The sequence below is a fragment of the Ochotona curzoniae genome, unplaced genomic scaffold (assembly GCF_017591425.1).
Source record: "Ochotona curzoniae isolate NIBS_2020 unplaced genomic scaffold, NIBS_Ocur_1.0 contig_2861, whole genome shotgun sequence".
Lineage (NCBI taxonomy): Eukaryota > Metazoa > Chordata > Mammalia > Lagomorpha > Ochotonidae > Ochotona > Ochotona curzoniae.
In genome coordinates this window covers 2911993-2925565 of record NW_024465620.1, presented here as the reverse complement: position 1 = coordinate 2925565, position 13573 = coordinate 2911993, and the positions used below count along the sequence as shown (strand labels likewise).

At 62.0% G+C, this 13573-nt stretch overlaps 1 protein-coding gene across 1 annotated transcript; it reads right to left on the bottom strand.

The window, feature by feature from the left end:
• Positions 1–2841: 2841 nt before the first annotated feature.
• Positions 2842–10131, bottom strand: CACNG6 (calcium voltage-gated channel auxiliary subunit gamma 6). Its single transcript, XM_040978233.1, has 4 exons — positions 9807–10131; positions 7149–7223; positions 6429–6566; positions 2842–3080 (listed from the first exon to the last, which is right to left on the bottom strand). The coding sequence occupies exons 1-4, from the start codon at positions 10129–10131 to the stop codon at positions 2842–2844; spliced, it is 777 nt and encodes a 258-aa protein (XP_040834167.1).
• Between the last annotated feature and the right edge of the window lie 3442 nt (positions 10132–13573).

Below are 13573 nucleotides of genomic sequence, written 5' to 3'. Positions count from 1 at the left end.
TGGGGCTGAGGGGTGGGGGAGAAGGTCCTGCTGGCGGCGGGACAATCTAGAGTTAGAAACATAGGGCCCGGCGCGATAGTGTAATGGTTAAGGTCCTCGCCTTGAACACACCGGGATCCCATCTGGACACAGGTTCTAATCTCAGCAGCTCCATTTCCCATCCAGCTCCCTGCCTGTGGCCTGGGAAAGCAGTGGAGGACGGCCCAAAGCCTTGGGACCCTGCACCTGCATGGGAGAGAGACCCGGAAGAAGTTCCTAGCTTTGGACCGGCTCAGCTCCATACCATGGTGGCCATCTAGGGAGTGAAACAGCAGATGAAAGAGCTTCCCTCTCTGTAACTCTGCCTTTCAAAGCAATAAGTAAATCTTCATTATACATTTACACAATGTCCACAGTTATCTGTAGCAGCAACACGACACAGGTTCGTACACGGTGCCTGACTTACCAGGCTTCATTCACTCGCAGCTCTGTCACTTTTTACTGCAGGAGGAAAGAGTCATCAGACGCCAGCCCTTTGTACCCCCGCATTTGGAGGGGTCCACCTTTTTCCGGGTTATGCCCTGGGCCCCAGGCCAGGTGGGGGCCGAGCGTGTAGCTCCTGGTCCCTCCCGCCGTCCGCGGGGAGCCCGTGTGCTCTGCCGGCCTCCCGGGCCAGGTGCTCTCTGGTGCATTCGGTTCACCTGGGTTCTTTGGGCCCTGACTGGCGCCTGGCACGTGTGGCTGCCTTCCTCATGAAGCGCACAGGGATGGCTGCCCCAAGGCTGCCAAGTTTCAGCTGGCAGGGAGAGAAGGCAGCCTGACCCAGCAGCTACAGTTAACAAAGACAGCAGGGCACCTGGGAATGCCCAAGCCCCTGGATCGTCGGTGTCCTGCAATCATGATAACGATGATGGAGAAGTGGCCTAGGCTGACGAGCTGGCGTGGTCCTTCCGCCACGGACCCCCGTATCACGGGTCCCCGCAGACACCTTGAGTACCTGCACTGCCCGTGTCCCAGGGACAACCCAACAAAGCTGGGGAACTTGTCAGTAACCGCTGACAGATAAAGTCAGGAAAACACAAAAACTACGGGTTTTCAACTTGGAGCCGGCCAGGGCCTGGTGGCCCAAGCTGGTGGAAACAAACCTAAGCAAGGAAGGAGCCCCGTGGGGCTGACGTTGGGAAACAGGCGGAGGGAGTCGGGGGTGAGCAGGAGGCGAGTACCGGCCAGGGTGAGAGAGGAAACGGGGGAACCACAAGCGAAGAGGGGGCACTGGACCCTCCCTCCTGGAACATCCCCAGCCCCGCTCCTTCCCTTGACCCCCCCACAAGGAATTTTATCAAGAAGTCTTGGGGTGGCTGAGATGCCGGCAGCTCATATGTTGGGGGTGTCCCAGTTTGAGCCCCACTCTCGTCTCCAGTTTCCGGCTGACGCACAGCCTGAGGACGACAGGTGACACTGGGGCCCCTCGCTGCCAGCCGGGGAGCAGGCCGGCTGGATGCCCAGCTCCTGCTTTCAGTCCTGCCCAGCCCCAGCTGCTGCGGGCATGTCGGGGTGAGCCCAAGATCTTGCCAGTGTTTCTCTGTTTTAAAATAGAAAATGATTCATTTATTTGAAAGGAAGAATTCCGGAGATCTTCCATCCACTGGCTCACTCCCCAAATGTCTGCAATTGCCAGGGCTGGACTGGGCCGAGTCTCCCTTGTGGGTGCCAAGGACTCGGGCACCCCCACTGCCTTCCCTGGCACATTAGCAGGGAGCAGCCAGCACTTGACCAGCACTCCCAGTGGATACCGGTGCTGCAGACGGGGGTTTTACCCACTGTGCTACAGTGCCCGCCCTCACTTGTACATGTCCAGGCCCCTGTGCTGGTGGGGGCTCCCGTGCCGTGTCTCCTGGGGTTCGCAGCCTGGGCTGTCTTGTTGGGGGTAGGCCGGGCTTCATACAGACTTGGCTCAGATCCCACCTTCTCTGCTCCACAGCCGTGTGCCTCAGACAAAGTCACTTCCCTGCTCTACTCCCCTGTGCCAGACGGCAGCCCCTAGGAGGGGTGACCAGGACACGCGGGCTCTGTCCTTCAGGAACCTCAAAGCCCCGTCTGGCCTCTCCCCAAGACCCTGCCTGCTGTCTGAGTGCTCCCCTCCCCTACTGGCTGCCACCACCCAAGCTGGCTTGGGCAGCTCCAACCGCAGGGATCCACGGGGACCCAGGGGCCACCAGGCCTGAAGGGTCCAGGTTCAAGGTCTGGTCAAGGCTGTTCCACATGCTTGGCAAGCCCGTCGTCCTCTCTGCTTGGCCTGCTCCCTGCATGTCCGGCTCTCCCTGTCCCTGGGAATCAGGGCCCCAGCCACACTGGGTGAGGACTGCCCTCCTGCAAGGACAGGGGCGAGGGACGGCGGGGCAGAGTCAGGCTGCCAGCACGTGACCTGCATAGGGGCCTGGTGGGATTCCCTGCCCTCTGGTGGGTCGGCCATCAGTAGTACACATGGGCAAGGTGGGGAGGGTGGAGGGCTGTCGTCCCTCCTGTCCCCAGACACCCAGCCCACATCCTAACACAAACGGACTCCACATCTGAGCCAGCTAATTTCCAAACCTTTAATTCCCAAACCAGATCACATTTACCAAGTCCAAATCTGGACTTGCTGCCCTGAATCACAGACACTGAACCCCAACGTGAGGAACCCAGCTCCCTCCCCCACCCCCTAGGCACCCCATCAGGTCCACACCAGCCTTCTGGAGGTGGCGACCCTCGTTAGGAAATTCAAGTCCTCTCCCCATCCCATGCCCAAGTCATGCTACACAGGAGGGAACAGGAGGACCCCACATGGGCAGGGCTGGGGGAGGACCCGTGGGGGGGCAGGTGCTAGCTGGCCGAGGGTCTCTGCTGCACACAGAGCGAGCCCCAGGGCCAGGTCGGCAGGGAGAGCAGCAAGAAGCAGCCGCCCCCCAAGAACAGGATAAGGCCGGCACCCACACAGCAGCCCAGGGACCAGGAGTACTCGTAGGCCAGCGGTGGGGGTGTCGGGGGCTCTGGGCCGGCTCCTTGGAGCAGGGCACGCACGGAATGGCGGAACACCTCCAGACTGACGAGTAACAGCAGGCCTGCAGGGTTGGGGGGAGAGAGGAGATGGCTCAGGCTGATCCGGGGGGATTGGGTGTCCGCTGAAGGCACAGCCTGTGTGTCCCTGGTTCCCCCCAAACCTGAGGGGACCTCAGGGTGCTGATGGGAGCAAAGGAAAGGAACAACCTCTCCAGGTACAAAAAACAAACTTGTGGTTGGTCCTTCTGGTATCATCTGTGGATCCTTGAATCCTGTGACCCCAAAGATCCCATCTTTTAAGTCCCCTCCTGACGGACTGCCACATTCACATACGGAGAGGTTAATCTACAGAGCGACAAGCCCTGGCCAGCAGGTGCACAGGGCGCTCACGTCCCGGCTGCCCCACCTCCCATCCAGCCCCCTCTCTGTGGCCTGGGAAAGCAATTGAGGGTGACCCAAAGCCTTGGGACCCTATACTTGTCAGGCACCGGGAGGTGAGGCTGGGCTTGTGGGACACTGGGGAAAAGCTCCTGACTTCTGGCTTTGGATCGGCTCAACTCCAGCCGTTGCAGCCATTCGGGGAGGAGCCAGGAGCTCCACCTAGGTCTTCCACGTGGTTGGCAGGGACCTGAGTACTCGAGCCAGCCCCTGCTGCCTCCAGTCCCCAGCACAGCAGTCAGGAGCAGCCCAGCCTCACATGGGAGCCCCAAGAAAGGACAAGGGATGTCTTCCCATGAGCTGCTGCGCCTGAGTGAGGGCGTGGGTGACTGGAGGAAGCAGAGCATGGGAGAAGTTGCCAGAAAGGCATTCCAGGCCCAGGAGATCGCTCTGCAGGGAGAGGGGCCGGCACTCGCTCCCGGAGCCTGAGGCAGGTGACAGAAGCACAGACGGGGGACCAAGGCAGCGAGAGGCATGAAGGGCGGCCTCTGAGTCAGATGTGGCCAGTATTTACAGCTCCGTGAGTCATGTACCTTTGTCTGCTGCTGGTCCCTGCCTGCCCCCCAGCTGTGCCCGGCCTCTTCCCACCACCTCCCCCGGGTCAGCTTTGTCCAACATGCTGGCTGGGGCACCTTCCTGCTGGATCTTGCACCCCCAACAATTCTTCCCAGCTCTGCCAAAGTGACACTGCCACCGGGGGCTCCCCCCTGGCCTCCAAGTGTCTCCTCAGAGGTCCTTCTGATGTCCATTTCTGCTCCCCCCACCATCAACACACGCTGACCTGCTCATCTCATTTCTACTTCACTTGGGCTCTGAACCCAGGAGGGCAGCAAAGGCACTGACCATGTCCCCAAAACACGGAGCAGCAGCTGCTATACTTCTTACGGGGAGTGGGAGGCTGGGGGCTGGGGAGAGGAACAGCCTAAATGTGGGCCAGATTCCAACCAGGGCACCTGACACCCAATGTCACTACCACAACGACAGTGTCACCATCGCTCCCATTTGCTCAGACATCTGGCTGAGAATGTCTGTGAACCCCCGCTGTGCCAGGCCTCTGTGCTGTCCCAGGAACAGCACAGGGGTCTGACGATGACACCAGCCCCGCGTCCCCACTGAGTGGCGCTGCTCTCAGAACAGGAGCGTGCTGAGTCTGCGGGAGGGACGGGCGGGGGGGGGGGAGACGGGAGACACACACGTGACAGACAGATGCCTGGATGACTGCGTTTGCAAGAGGGAAGAGACTTCTGCCTGAATCTCACAGCCCTAAAGAAATCAGGGACCCTCTCGGACCCTTCCCCCTCTCTGCTGGGCCATGCTCCATTCACACTGACCTCCCTTCAGGACCTCCAGCCCAGCTGACACCTACCAAGAGCCTGTGGCTCCCACAGTGCCCGCTGCCCCGCGCCGGCCTGAGACCACTCGTCTCGTCTCACTTCTCTGGATGTAACAACTAGCACACCTTCCCCAGGACAAGTGCCTTTCCTTCCTGTACATGCTTACAACGCCAGGTACACGCCTGTCCGATGCATGTGTACACGCGTGTGCCCTTAGGTCCATGCGTGTTGGTAAATTACAGCTGCCATGCAAGTGCACACGTAGGCACATGTGCTCTGTGGATTAAGTCACATGCAAGTGTGTGGATCACATGTACAGTGCACACGCATGCACACACACTTGGGTCTTCAAATCGAGCCACATGCACTCTGCATGCACACGCCGTGTGAGCATGTGTGGCCAGCAGGTGACATGCACCCATGTTAATGTGCTGAATTAAGTGAAGTCACGGCCGACCGAGTCAGAGGAGAGGGAGGGGTGAATGTCGCTCTAAGGCAACAAGTAACAAGAGCGTGTTCGCTGCCGTTGCAGACCCGTGGACTCCTGAACACCCACAGTTCCTTCCTGGTTACACAGTGATCCAGGGCTCAGCCTGGGCTGCAACTGAGACCACCTGACTCCCAGCTAAGGCTGTGTCCTCCACACCACGCCCCGAGCCTACAGAACACACACAGGAAAACAGCCCCGATGGAAGCGACGAGGCAGGGAGCCAAGACCGCTTCTGGAGTGGAAGGCCAAGCTCCCGGTCCTTCTGTCAACGGGCTGGGACTGTGACGCAGCCTCACTCTCCTGGGCCTTAACTTACTTCTCTATGAAACCAAGGTGAGTGACCCTATAAAGCTCCATCACAACGGGAGTTCAGTTCACAACGTACTGAAATGTTGAGTACTGCATTTCACAACAAGAATGCAGCAGGTTTTGCAGAGTCCAGCTCCACGTCTCAAAGACTGGAAACCATTCAGCTCCCAACCAGCACAAACCTTGGAACTCTCCCACTGGGAGCACGCTGCATCCCTGGCCCTCCCTGACCTCCCAGCATGCAATGGCACTTGCAGACTCCAGGGGCAAACCAAGGAAGCTTCTGGCAAGCCTCCAGTTCCAGGCCGACAACAGAGCTTAGAAGGCTCCCATCTGAAGGCCATGCACGGTCCTGCAGCTTCTCCACCTCCTGTCTTGCCTCAGGGCTTGGTGCTCCAGCCTTCCGGTGGCATGCAGTCCCTCGTGGACCCACATCTGGATCTGAAATTCATGTGAATCTTCCGCACAGCAGGGCCTGAGAGACCCCCCATCTCCAGCACCTCTCACCTCCCAGTATCCAACAGTGCCTGGACAACACTCACCCTAGCATGCAGCTTGGAATCCCACCTCCCAGCATGTGGCAGGGCCTGAACATCGCTTCTCCCAGGATGCAACAGTGCTCACACATTCCCATCTCCCAGGATGCAACACTACTTGACAGCTGTTCTCCCAGCATGCAACAGTGCTTGGATATCTCATCTCAGCATGCAACAGTGCTTGACCACCTCATTTCCCAAGATGCTACAGTGCTTGAAAGCCCCACCTCCCAGCACGCACTAGCACTCAGACTTTCCCACCTCCCATTTGCAATACCTCGGCCTTCAGGCTGCTGCCCTCACCTGAGAGGCCGAAGCACACAGCCCCGACTCGGAGCAGGGACTCAGCACCTTTACTAAGCACCATGATGACGCAGAGGCAGCCCAAGGCCATGAGCGCCAGGCCCAAGACTGCAACCGCCGCAGCTGCCACGTTAACCTCTGCGGGGACAGGGAAGCAGAGGCCGTGGGCGGGGGAACGAGGGGCTGCCTCCGTGGGGATGGGGGAAGCAGAGGCCATGGGCGGGGGAGTAACAGGTTGCCTTAGTGGGGGTAGGGGAGGGAAGGGACACCTCGATGGGAGCCTGGAACTGGGAAGACCGAGGGTTCAGAAACGAGACGGGAGTTGGCAAGCGGGAGACCATCCCGCTGGCGTCTTAACACTGCTCTAGGAGTGAAGGCTCTCAGAGGGGTTGGAAAGATGTGGATGTGGCCAGCTGTGACCTGCCTCTGGCTTGTCACGAGTGTGCAGATGTCTCATAGGGGATGACCCAAGACTCTCACTGGTCACCGCTGGCCCTCATCTCCCTCCCAGGGAAATCTTGACCCAACCTCCCTCTGATATCCCGAGGATAAGGCAGGGCTCCGCACGCGGGCAGGTGCCCATTCATGTGCACGGGATCCTTCCTCCACCTCACAGGTGCACCAGGGCTGCCTAGCTCCTGCTGGCTCACGGAGCCTGCCCGGGCCGGCCCCTCGGGCCCGTCGCTGGTGGGACACTGAGGCAGGGCCGGCAATGCTCACCCTTCTTGGTGCTTCTCTGGAAGACGCGAGTGTTCTCCCCTGTGGTGAAGAACTTAAAGTAGGTGCAGTTGGCTTCTGCAGGGGCGGAGAGAGAGAGAGAGAGAGAGAGAGGGAGGCAGTGATGGGGCTGGACTCGGACGCCCACAGCCTGAGGAGGAGATGTGAGGAGCACGCAGACCGGGAGCCAGGCCCCAGCCCTGAGGTCGGCCGCCTGGGCACTCGGAGACAGGATCTCCGTGCTGGCTTGCTGTGATGAGACGTTCTGAATGGCTTTAGTCAGCAAAGGACACAGGCGACAGGAGGTCTCACATCACATCCTGCCTGTCCAGACACAAAGGGCCCCCGCCAGGCAGCGCGAGGAGAGGTTGACCCAGATGCGTGGGGCATGAATGGGAATCCAGGGGGAGACACTGGCTCAGCAGGTCCCAAAGGCACGCGGGTTCCTGTAGCCAGCCGGGAGGTGCTGCCCAGCCCAGCGAGACTGAAATGGCAGTGCCAAACCCTGGGAGGGTGGGAGGGAACCGGCCTCGGGAGAGCGGATGGGGCCTGGCCATGGCGGAGCGCTCGCTGACTGCGGGGCCAGCGATGGCCCCACGCGTGACCGCCAGCCGCGGGGGCGTGGTACTTCCCAGGGGCCGACATGAGATAAAGCTGCTGCTTCCTGGCTTCAGTCTGGTCCAACCCTGGCCATCGAAGCCATCTGAGGAGTGAGCCCACGGATGACTGATGCTCTAATGCTGCCTTTCAAATAAATATTTCATCAAAACTGTGCGTACAAGCACTGTATCTTCTCCAAGACCAAATCCGCGTTCACATTTGTCTATCAACCATATTGCAGAGCTGAGTCAGAAATTCTAAGAAACAGATCATGAAGTAAAAGGATGCTCAAGAAAGATCACACAGACCGAAGACTCACTCAACCTCGTGTGCTTGAAGTGCAAGAAGTCTTAAAATCGGTGGGAAAAAATGCTGGATTCATCTAGTCCACCCCCTGGGTAAACTGAGGCACATGATGGGTGCAGGCAGGTAGAGCGGGGACAAGGGAAGCCCCCACCTGCAAAGCTGAAGGTAAGATCATGGGCACGCTAGCCCTGGCCCCCCGGGGGGCACCTGTCAGTGAGGAGCCGGGCAGGTGTGAGGCCCACCCTGCGGCAGCAAGGGGCTGGGTGGTGGCCAGGGTGGTGGGAGCAGGTTATGCCCGTTGGGACCAAGCAGCCACTGCAGCTGCGGCTGACGTAGGACTCAACGCTCAGGCTGTGGCCCACGCAGCTAGATGTGCTGTGAGATCTCCATCCCGAGGGGGAGGACGAGGGGCCCCATCTTGGTGGGATCCCAGAGGGATACCTCCTGAGGGAAAAGAGGTGCAGGAACTCTCAGAGCAGTGACAGGATGACAGCTCAGCCTGGGGGGGGCTGACACACACACAGCTCAGCCTGGGGGGTGGGGCTGACACACACAGCTCAGCCTGGGGGGAGCTGACACACACACACAGCTCAGCCTGGGGGGGGGGGGCTGACACACACACAGCTCAGCCTGGGGGGGGCTGACACACACACAGCTCAGCCTGGGGAGGTGGGCTCTCACAGCTCAGCCTGGGCGGCTGACACACACACAGCTCGGCCTGGGGGGCTCCAACACAGAGCTCAGCCTGGGGAGCGGCCCCCTGACACAGCTCAGCCTGGGGAGGTGGGCTCTCACAGCTCAGCCTGGGGAGGCTGACACACACACAGCTCAGCCTGAGGGGCTCCGGCACAGAGCTCAGCCTGGGGGGCTGAAACAGAGCTCGGCCTGGGGAGGGGGATCCCTGACACAGCTCAGCCTAGGGTGGTGGGCTCTGACACATCTGTGGCCTGGCTGGCCTGGGGAGCAGGGGGTGGTCTAGAGACACAGCCTACTGTGGGATTCCAGGCTGGTTGGGGTGACAGGATTTGGGGGAGTTCAGAATGGACTCTGGTACCAGCTGGTCTGTGAGTCCAGCTACAGGAGCAACCCTGAGCACTGAACAGCAGACAGGCAGGCTGAGCTGGGGGTGCAGGCTGAGCTGGGGACACAGGCTGAGCTGGACGCAGGCTGAGCTGGGGGTGCAGGCTGAGCTGGGGACACAGGCTGAGCTGGACTCAGGCTGAGCTGGTGACGCAGGCTGAGCTGGGGGTGCAGGCTGAGCTGGGGGTGCAGGCTGAGCTGGGGACGCAGGCTGAGCTGGGGATGCAGGCTGAGCTGGGGGTGCAGGCTGAGTTGGGGTGCAGGCTGAGTTGGGGTGCAGGCTGAGCTGGACACAGGCTGAGCTGGGGGTGCAGGCTGAGCTGGGGACGCAGGCTGAGCTGGTGACGCAGGCTGAGCTGGGGGTGCAGGCTGAGTTGGGGTGCAGGCTGAGCTGGACGCAGGCTGAGCTGGGGGTGCAGGCTGAGCTGGGGACACAGGCTGAGCTGGACTCAGGCTGAGCTGGTGACGCAGGCTGAGCTGGGGGTGCAGGCTGAGCTGGGGACGCAGGCTGAGCTGGGGGTGCAGGCTGAGCTGGGGGTGCAGGCTGAGCTGGGGGGACACAGGTCCTCTACGTAAGATGGGTTGAGACCCACGCTGTATTGGGGTCTGGGAGCAGAGGCAGCCCTGGGCCTCAGGCCCTCTGTGGTGTAGCAAGGCCCAGCCCTGCACTCTCACCTCCAGGCAGCTCCGCAGGACCGCAGGTCTCCCTGCCCACAGGCACATCGGCCTGCCACAGCCGCTTGATGCATACCTTCCAGAGCCCCAGGTGGGCGGCCTCGCAGACGGCGCTGCCGTTGGCCTTGTAGGTGTTGAACTCCACCCAGAACTCGGTGCCCACGGCCAGCACGGCCAGCACGGCCCCCACAGCGGTCAGCAGCAGCACCAGTTTCACTTGGCCCTCCCGCTCAGGCGTCAGCCCAAGCTGCGGCTGTCCCCGGGCCCGCCTCCGGCCAGCCCGCCTCCGGTCCTCCTCTTGCATCAAGAAGTTGGACCACATCATGGTTCCGACGGCAGGTGGGCCTGGACAGCGCTTCCACGGGCGAGGTGAGGCGTCCTGCGTTCCCGGCTGGGGCCTTGCAAGGGGCAGGGCTAGGAAGGGGGCGCGATCCCGGGCTCCGCAGGAACTGCCAACAGGGAGGGCGGACCAGTTGGCTGCTGGGAAGGCCTGGAGTAAGTTTGGAGCCTGGCAGAGAAGACAGCCAGCGCCCCGAGGCCGCTGGGGACCCCCGGCTGGTAACTTGGGGTCCTGCACAAAGAGGATACAGGCCCACAGTCTGCTTTCTCCCAGCTGGGGTCCACGTGAGTTAGGAAGCGCAGGAACTGAGGTCTTCAGAAGGGGCACACAGCTTTCCCCCGGGTCTCCAAGGGACAGCGGAAGCCGCAGCATCCACGGAACAGGGGACAGTCGGGCGCTGGCTGATGGGAGTCCCAGGGAACCAGGCACCCGTGCGGACTCACAGGAGGGGGATGCGAGCCATTGCCAGAAGCCCGGAGCGCGCGGGGATCTCCCAGGCCGGGACGCTCTCGGAACTGGGGTCTGAGTCGCGGTGGGGCGGCTCCAAGCGCAGGCCGCCCGGGCTCCAGGCTCAGCTGCACCTTGGCAATCCCTGGCCAGGGCCGGGCGCCGCCTGCCCACCCTCGCCCCGCCTGCCCACCCTCGCCCCGGGCTATTTCGGGCTTGACCCGTAAATAACACCCCGCACCTGTCGCCCCGCGCCGGTTGCCATAGGGATCCCAGATATTTTAAGGGGACGGGGCGGGGTGGGGGGAGGGAGTCTCCCCGGGGAGGAGGGGCTGGGGGCCGGAGCCTGAGGGACTTGGGTTTCCTTAAGGGGCGAGGCGGATGGCTGGTGACGCCCCGATTCCAGGCACCTCCCTCTCTGCCGCTGCCCAGGGGGAGCGGGGGTAGGAGTGGCAAGCCTGGAATCCGTGCTGCCAGCAGGCAGGGTGAGGACCTGCACTCGCAGCTCTAACGGAGGAGGCAATGCGGGGGTGGGGGTGGGGGACAGGGCCTGGGGCCCCAAAGCGGGAGCCCGGGGTTTGAAGGTTGGGGGACCCTTTTCCCGGTTGGGTCCTCAGCCTGGGGCAGGCGGGCGCAGAGCCGGAACAGCAGCGTCTTCATCAGCTTTATTTACTCGGCGTCCAGGGGGACCGTCCAAGCAGCTCCAGCTCCCCCGGGGGCAGGGACGGGACAGCTGTGTGGCCGGCAGCCGGCCCGGGTGGGATCCTTGCGTGGGCTTGCCTGGACTGCCCTGCCCTGGGTCCCTCTGTGGGAGCGCGTGCCACCCTGGCCTGGTTGTCTGCCAGGGACAGGAAGGACCCGTCCTGGCACCCTGTGGCAGTAAGTGTGCAGTGGTCCTTACATGGAGGGAGGGATGAGGAATGGGGTGAGATGGTGACCCCTGGCCTCCATCCCCTCCCAGGCTGACCACCCCCCAACGCCCCGCTTCTGTCTCTGTGTGGCAGCTGGGTGGGGCTCCTCACAAAATGCTTGCAGACGGATGCTTTACCTGCCTGCCTGTCACCCTGCCTCTCCTGTCCATTCTATGTCATGAATAAACAAACAAATAACTGCTCGGACACCTAGCAGGAATTCCACCACCTTGGCCTAAGCTAAAACCACAATCAAGGCACCGAGCCATGCCGTGTACCAAGCCCAAGGCCCCACCTCCTGGGGATCTGCCCCCGGCCTCTCCCCTTGGGACACTGCCTCTGACAGCCGACGGTCCTGCCGACCTCTCAGCCATTCCTTTTCAGCTCCCTGTTGTGGTACCCCATCTTGTGTGCCATGCATGCCCCCCAAGGTGCTGGCCAAATCCTATGGCTTGAAACCTTACCCTTTCTGCTGACACAACTTGCCCGGCTGGGCTGGGCTGGCTACCCGACACCCCAGCTGGGCTTTCCCAGCAGACCTCACGCTGAGCGCCCTGGGTCCCTCCACCCCTGTCCTCGCTCCCCGTGCCCGGCTCCTGAGCACGGAATGTGACTCTGTTGTTATCTGCTTGGCTTAAGTAGAATAAATGGGTCCTGGCAAGCCGTGCTCAGAGCCTGCCAGGTCCACGGCACGAGGTCCACCCTCAGTCACCCTGCTCATGGCTGGCCCTGTGTGCTGCCTCTGGTCGCTGGCACGCCCGTCCCCTGTGGGCCTGGTGCATCCACTCACTGCCATGTTCCCTGGATCTGCACTGAGTCTGGAGCAGGCTGCTAACCCCGTGGGCACTGGAAGAAGGACGCACCCACGAGGAATAGTGGTTTTCCTCCTCTTGTCTGTCAGGTTTCTAGTTTGGGCACCTCCCACCGCCTGCTCGGTCGGCTTTCTGCCAGCGTCATTCCTGGCCGCCTTACCCCCTCTGGGTCTCTCCTCCCATGTCTTGGATTCACTCAGGGTCTCCCCCTGCCACTGTCTCCAGCTGTCCTGCCCACACTGGGTCCTTCCCGGCCTCAGCGGCTGCATCCACATCCTGGAGCCAGCAGCTGCTCATCTCCCCTGCTCACGCCCTGCAGCTCTGGCGCCCATGGCACCTTCTCCTGGTGCCTTGGGGCAAAGGTCCACCTTGGGAAGCCCACACCCACGCTGGAGCTCCGGCGCCCACGGAACCTCCTCCTGGTGCTTGGAGCCAGATCCACCTTCCCACAGTGGAAAGCCCCCCGGGGGGGGCAGGATGCACCCCACCTTGACTCCCCCACCATTGCCCCACAGTCCTGGCACATAGGGCGGTCCCCAAGAAGTAGCCAGGGCTGTCCTGCCTGCCTTATCGACATTCCTTCTGTGCCACCTCCCCCACCCCAGCTTAACTGCTGTTGGTCTGCCCTTGAACCCGAGCTCCGGCAGCCACAGACCGTGGCCTCCCGCTTCCCCTGGACTTGAGCGTCCCAGAACCGTGGGCGCTGTCCCCACCCAGTCCCTGAGGTTTTTTTAGTGGCACTCTTCCTCTGCCCCCTCCCCCACTCCATCCAACACCCCCTCCCCCTGAAGACCCGTGCAGGGCGTCCCTGAGGACTGTCCACTCCTAGCACCTGCCAGGGTCTCTGCAGCTGCACCACCCATCTCCACCTTCCCCCCAACCCTCCAGCATGCCTGGGGGCTGGACGGGCGTGAGCCCTGGGGTGCAGCCGGCACAGGCTCCCAAGTGTCTGAATGAATGCATGAGTGTAGCCCAGGGCTCCATGCCCATGTCCCCAGTCGGCCATTGTGCTGTCACAGGAAGTGGGTCTCTCGGCGTGGGGGCGGCACTGCAGCGTCTCCAGGCTCCGATCGTCCCTCTGTGCACCCTGCACATCACGCCCCTCCTCATCCCTAAACCCGGGAACCCAGTCTAACCTCTGACCTCGGCTGCAGCGCCTGCCCAGGCTGGTCCTGGGCCCCCAGGGACAGTTCCCCCAGCCCCATGGGTCTGCCTTCCTGCCATCCGGGGTCACGAGACTCCCCAGGCCCTGGGTTC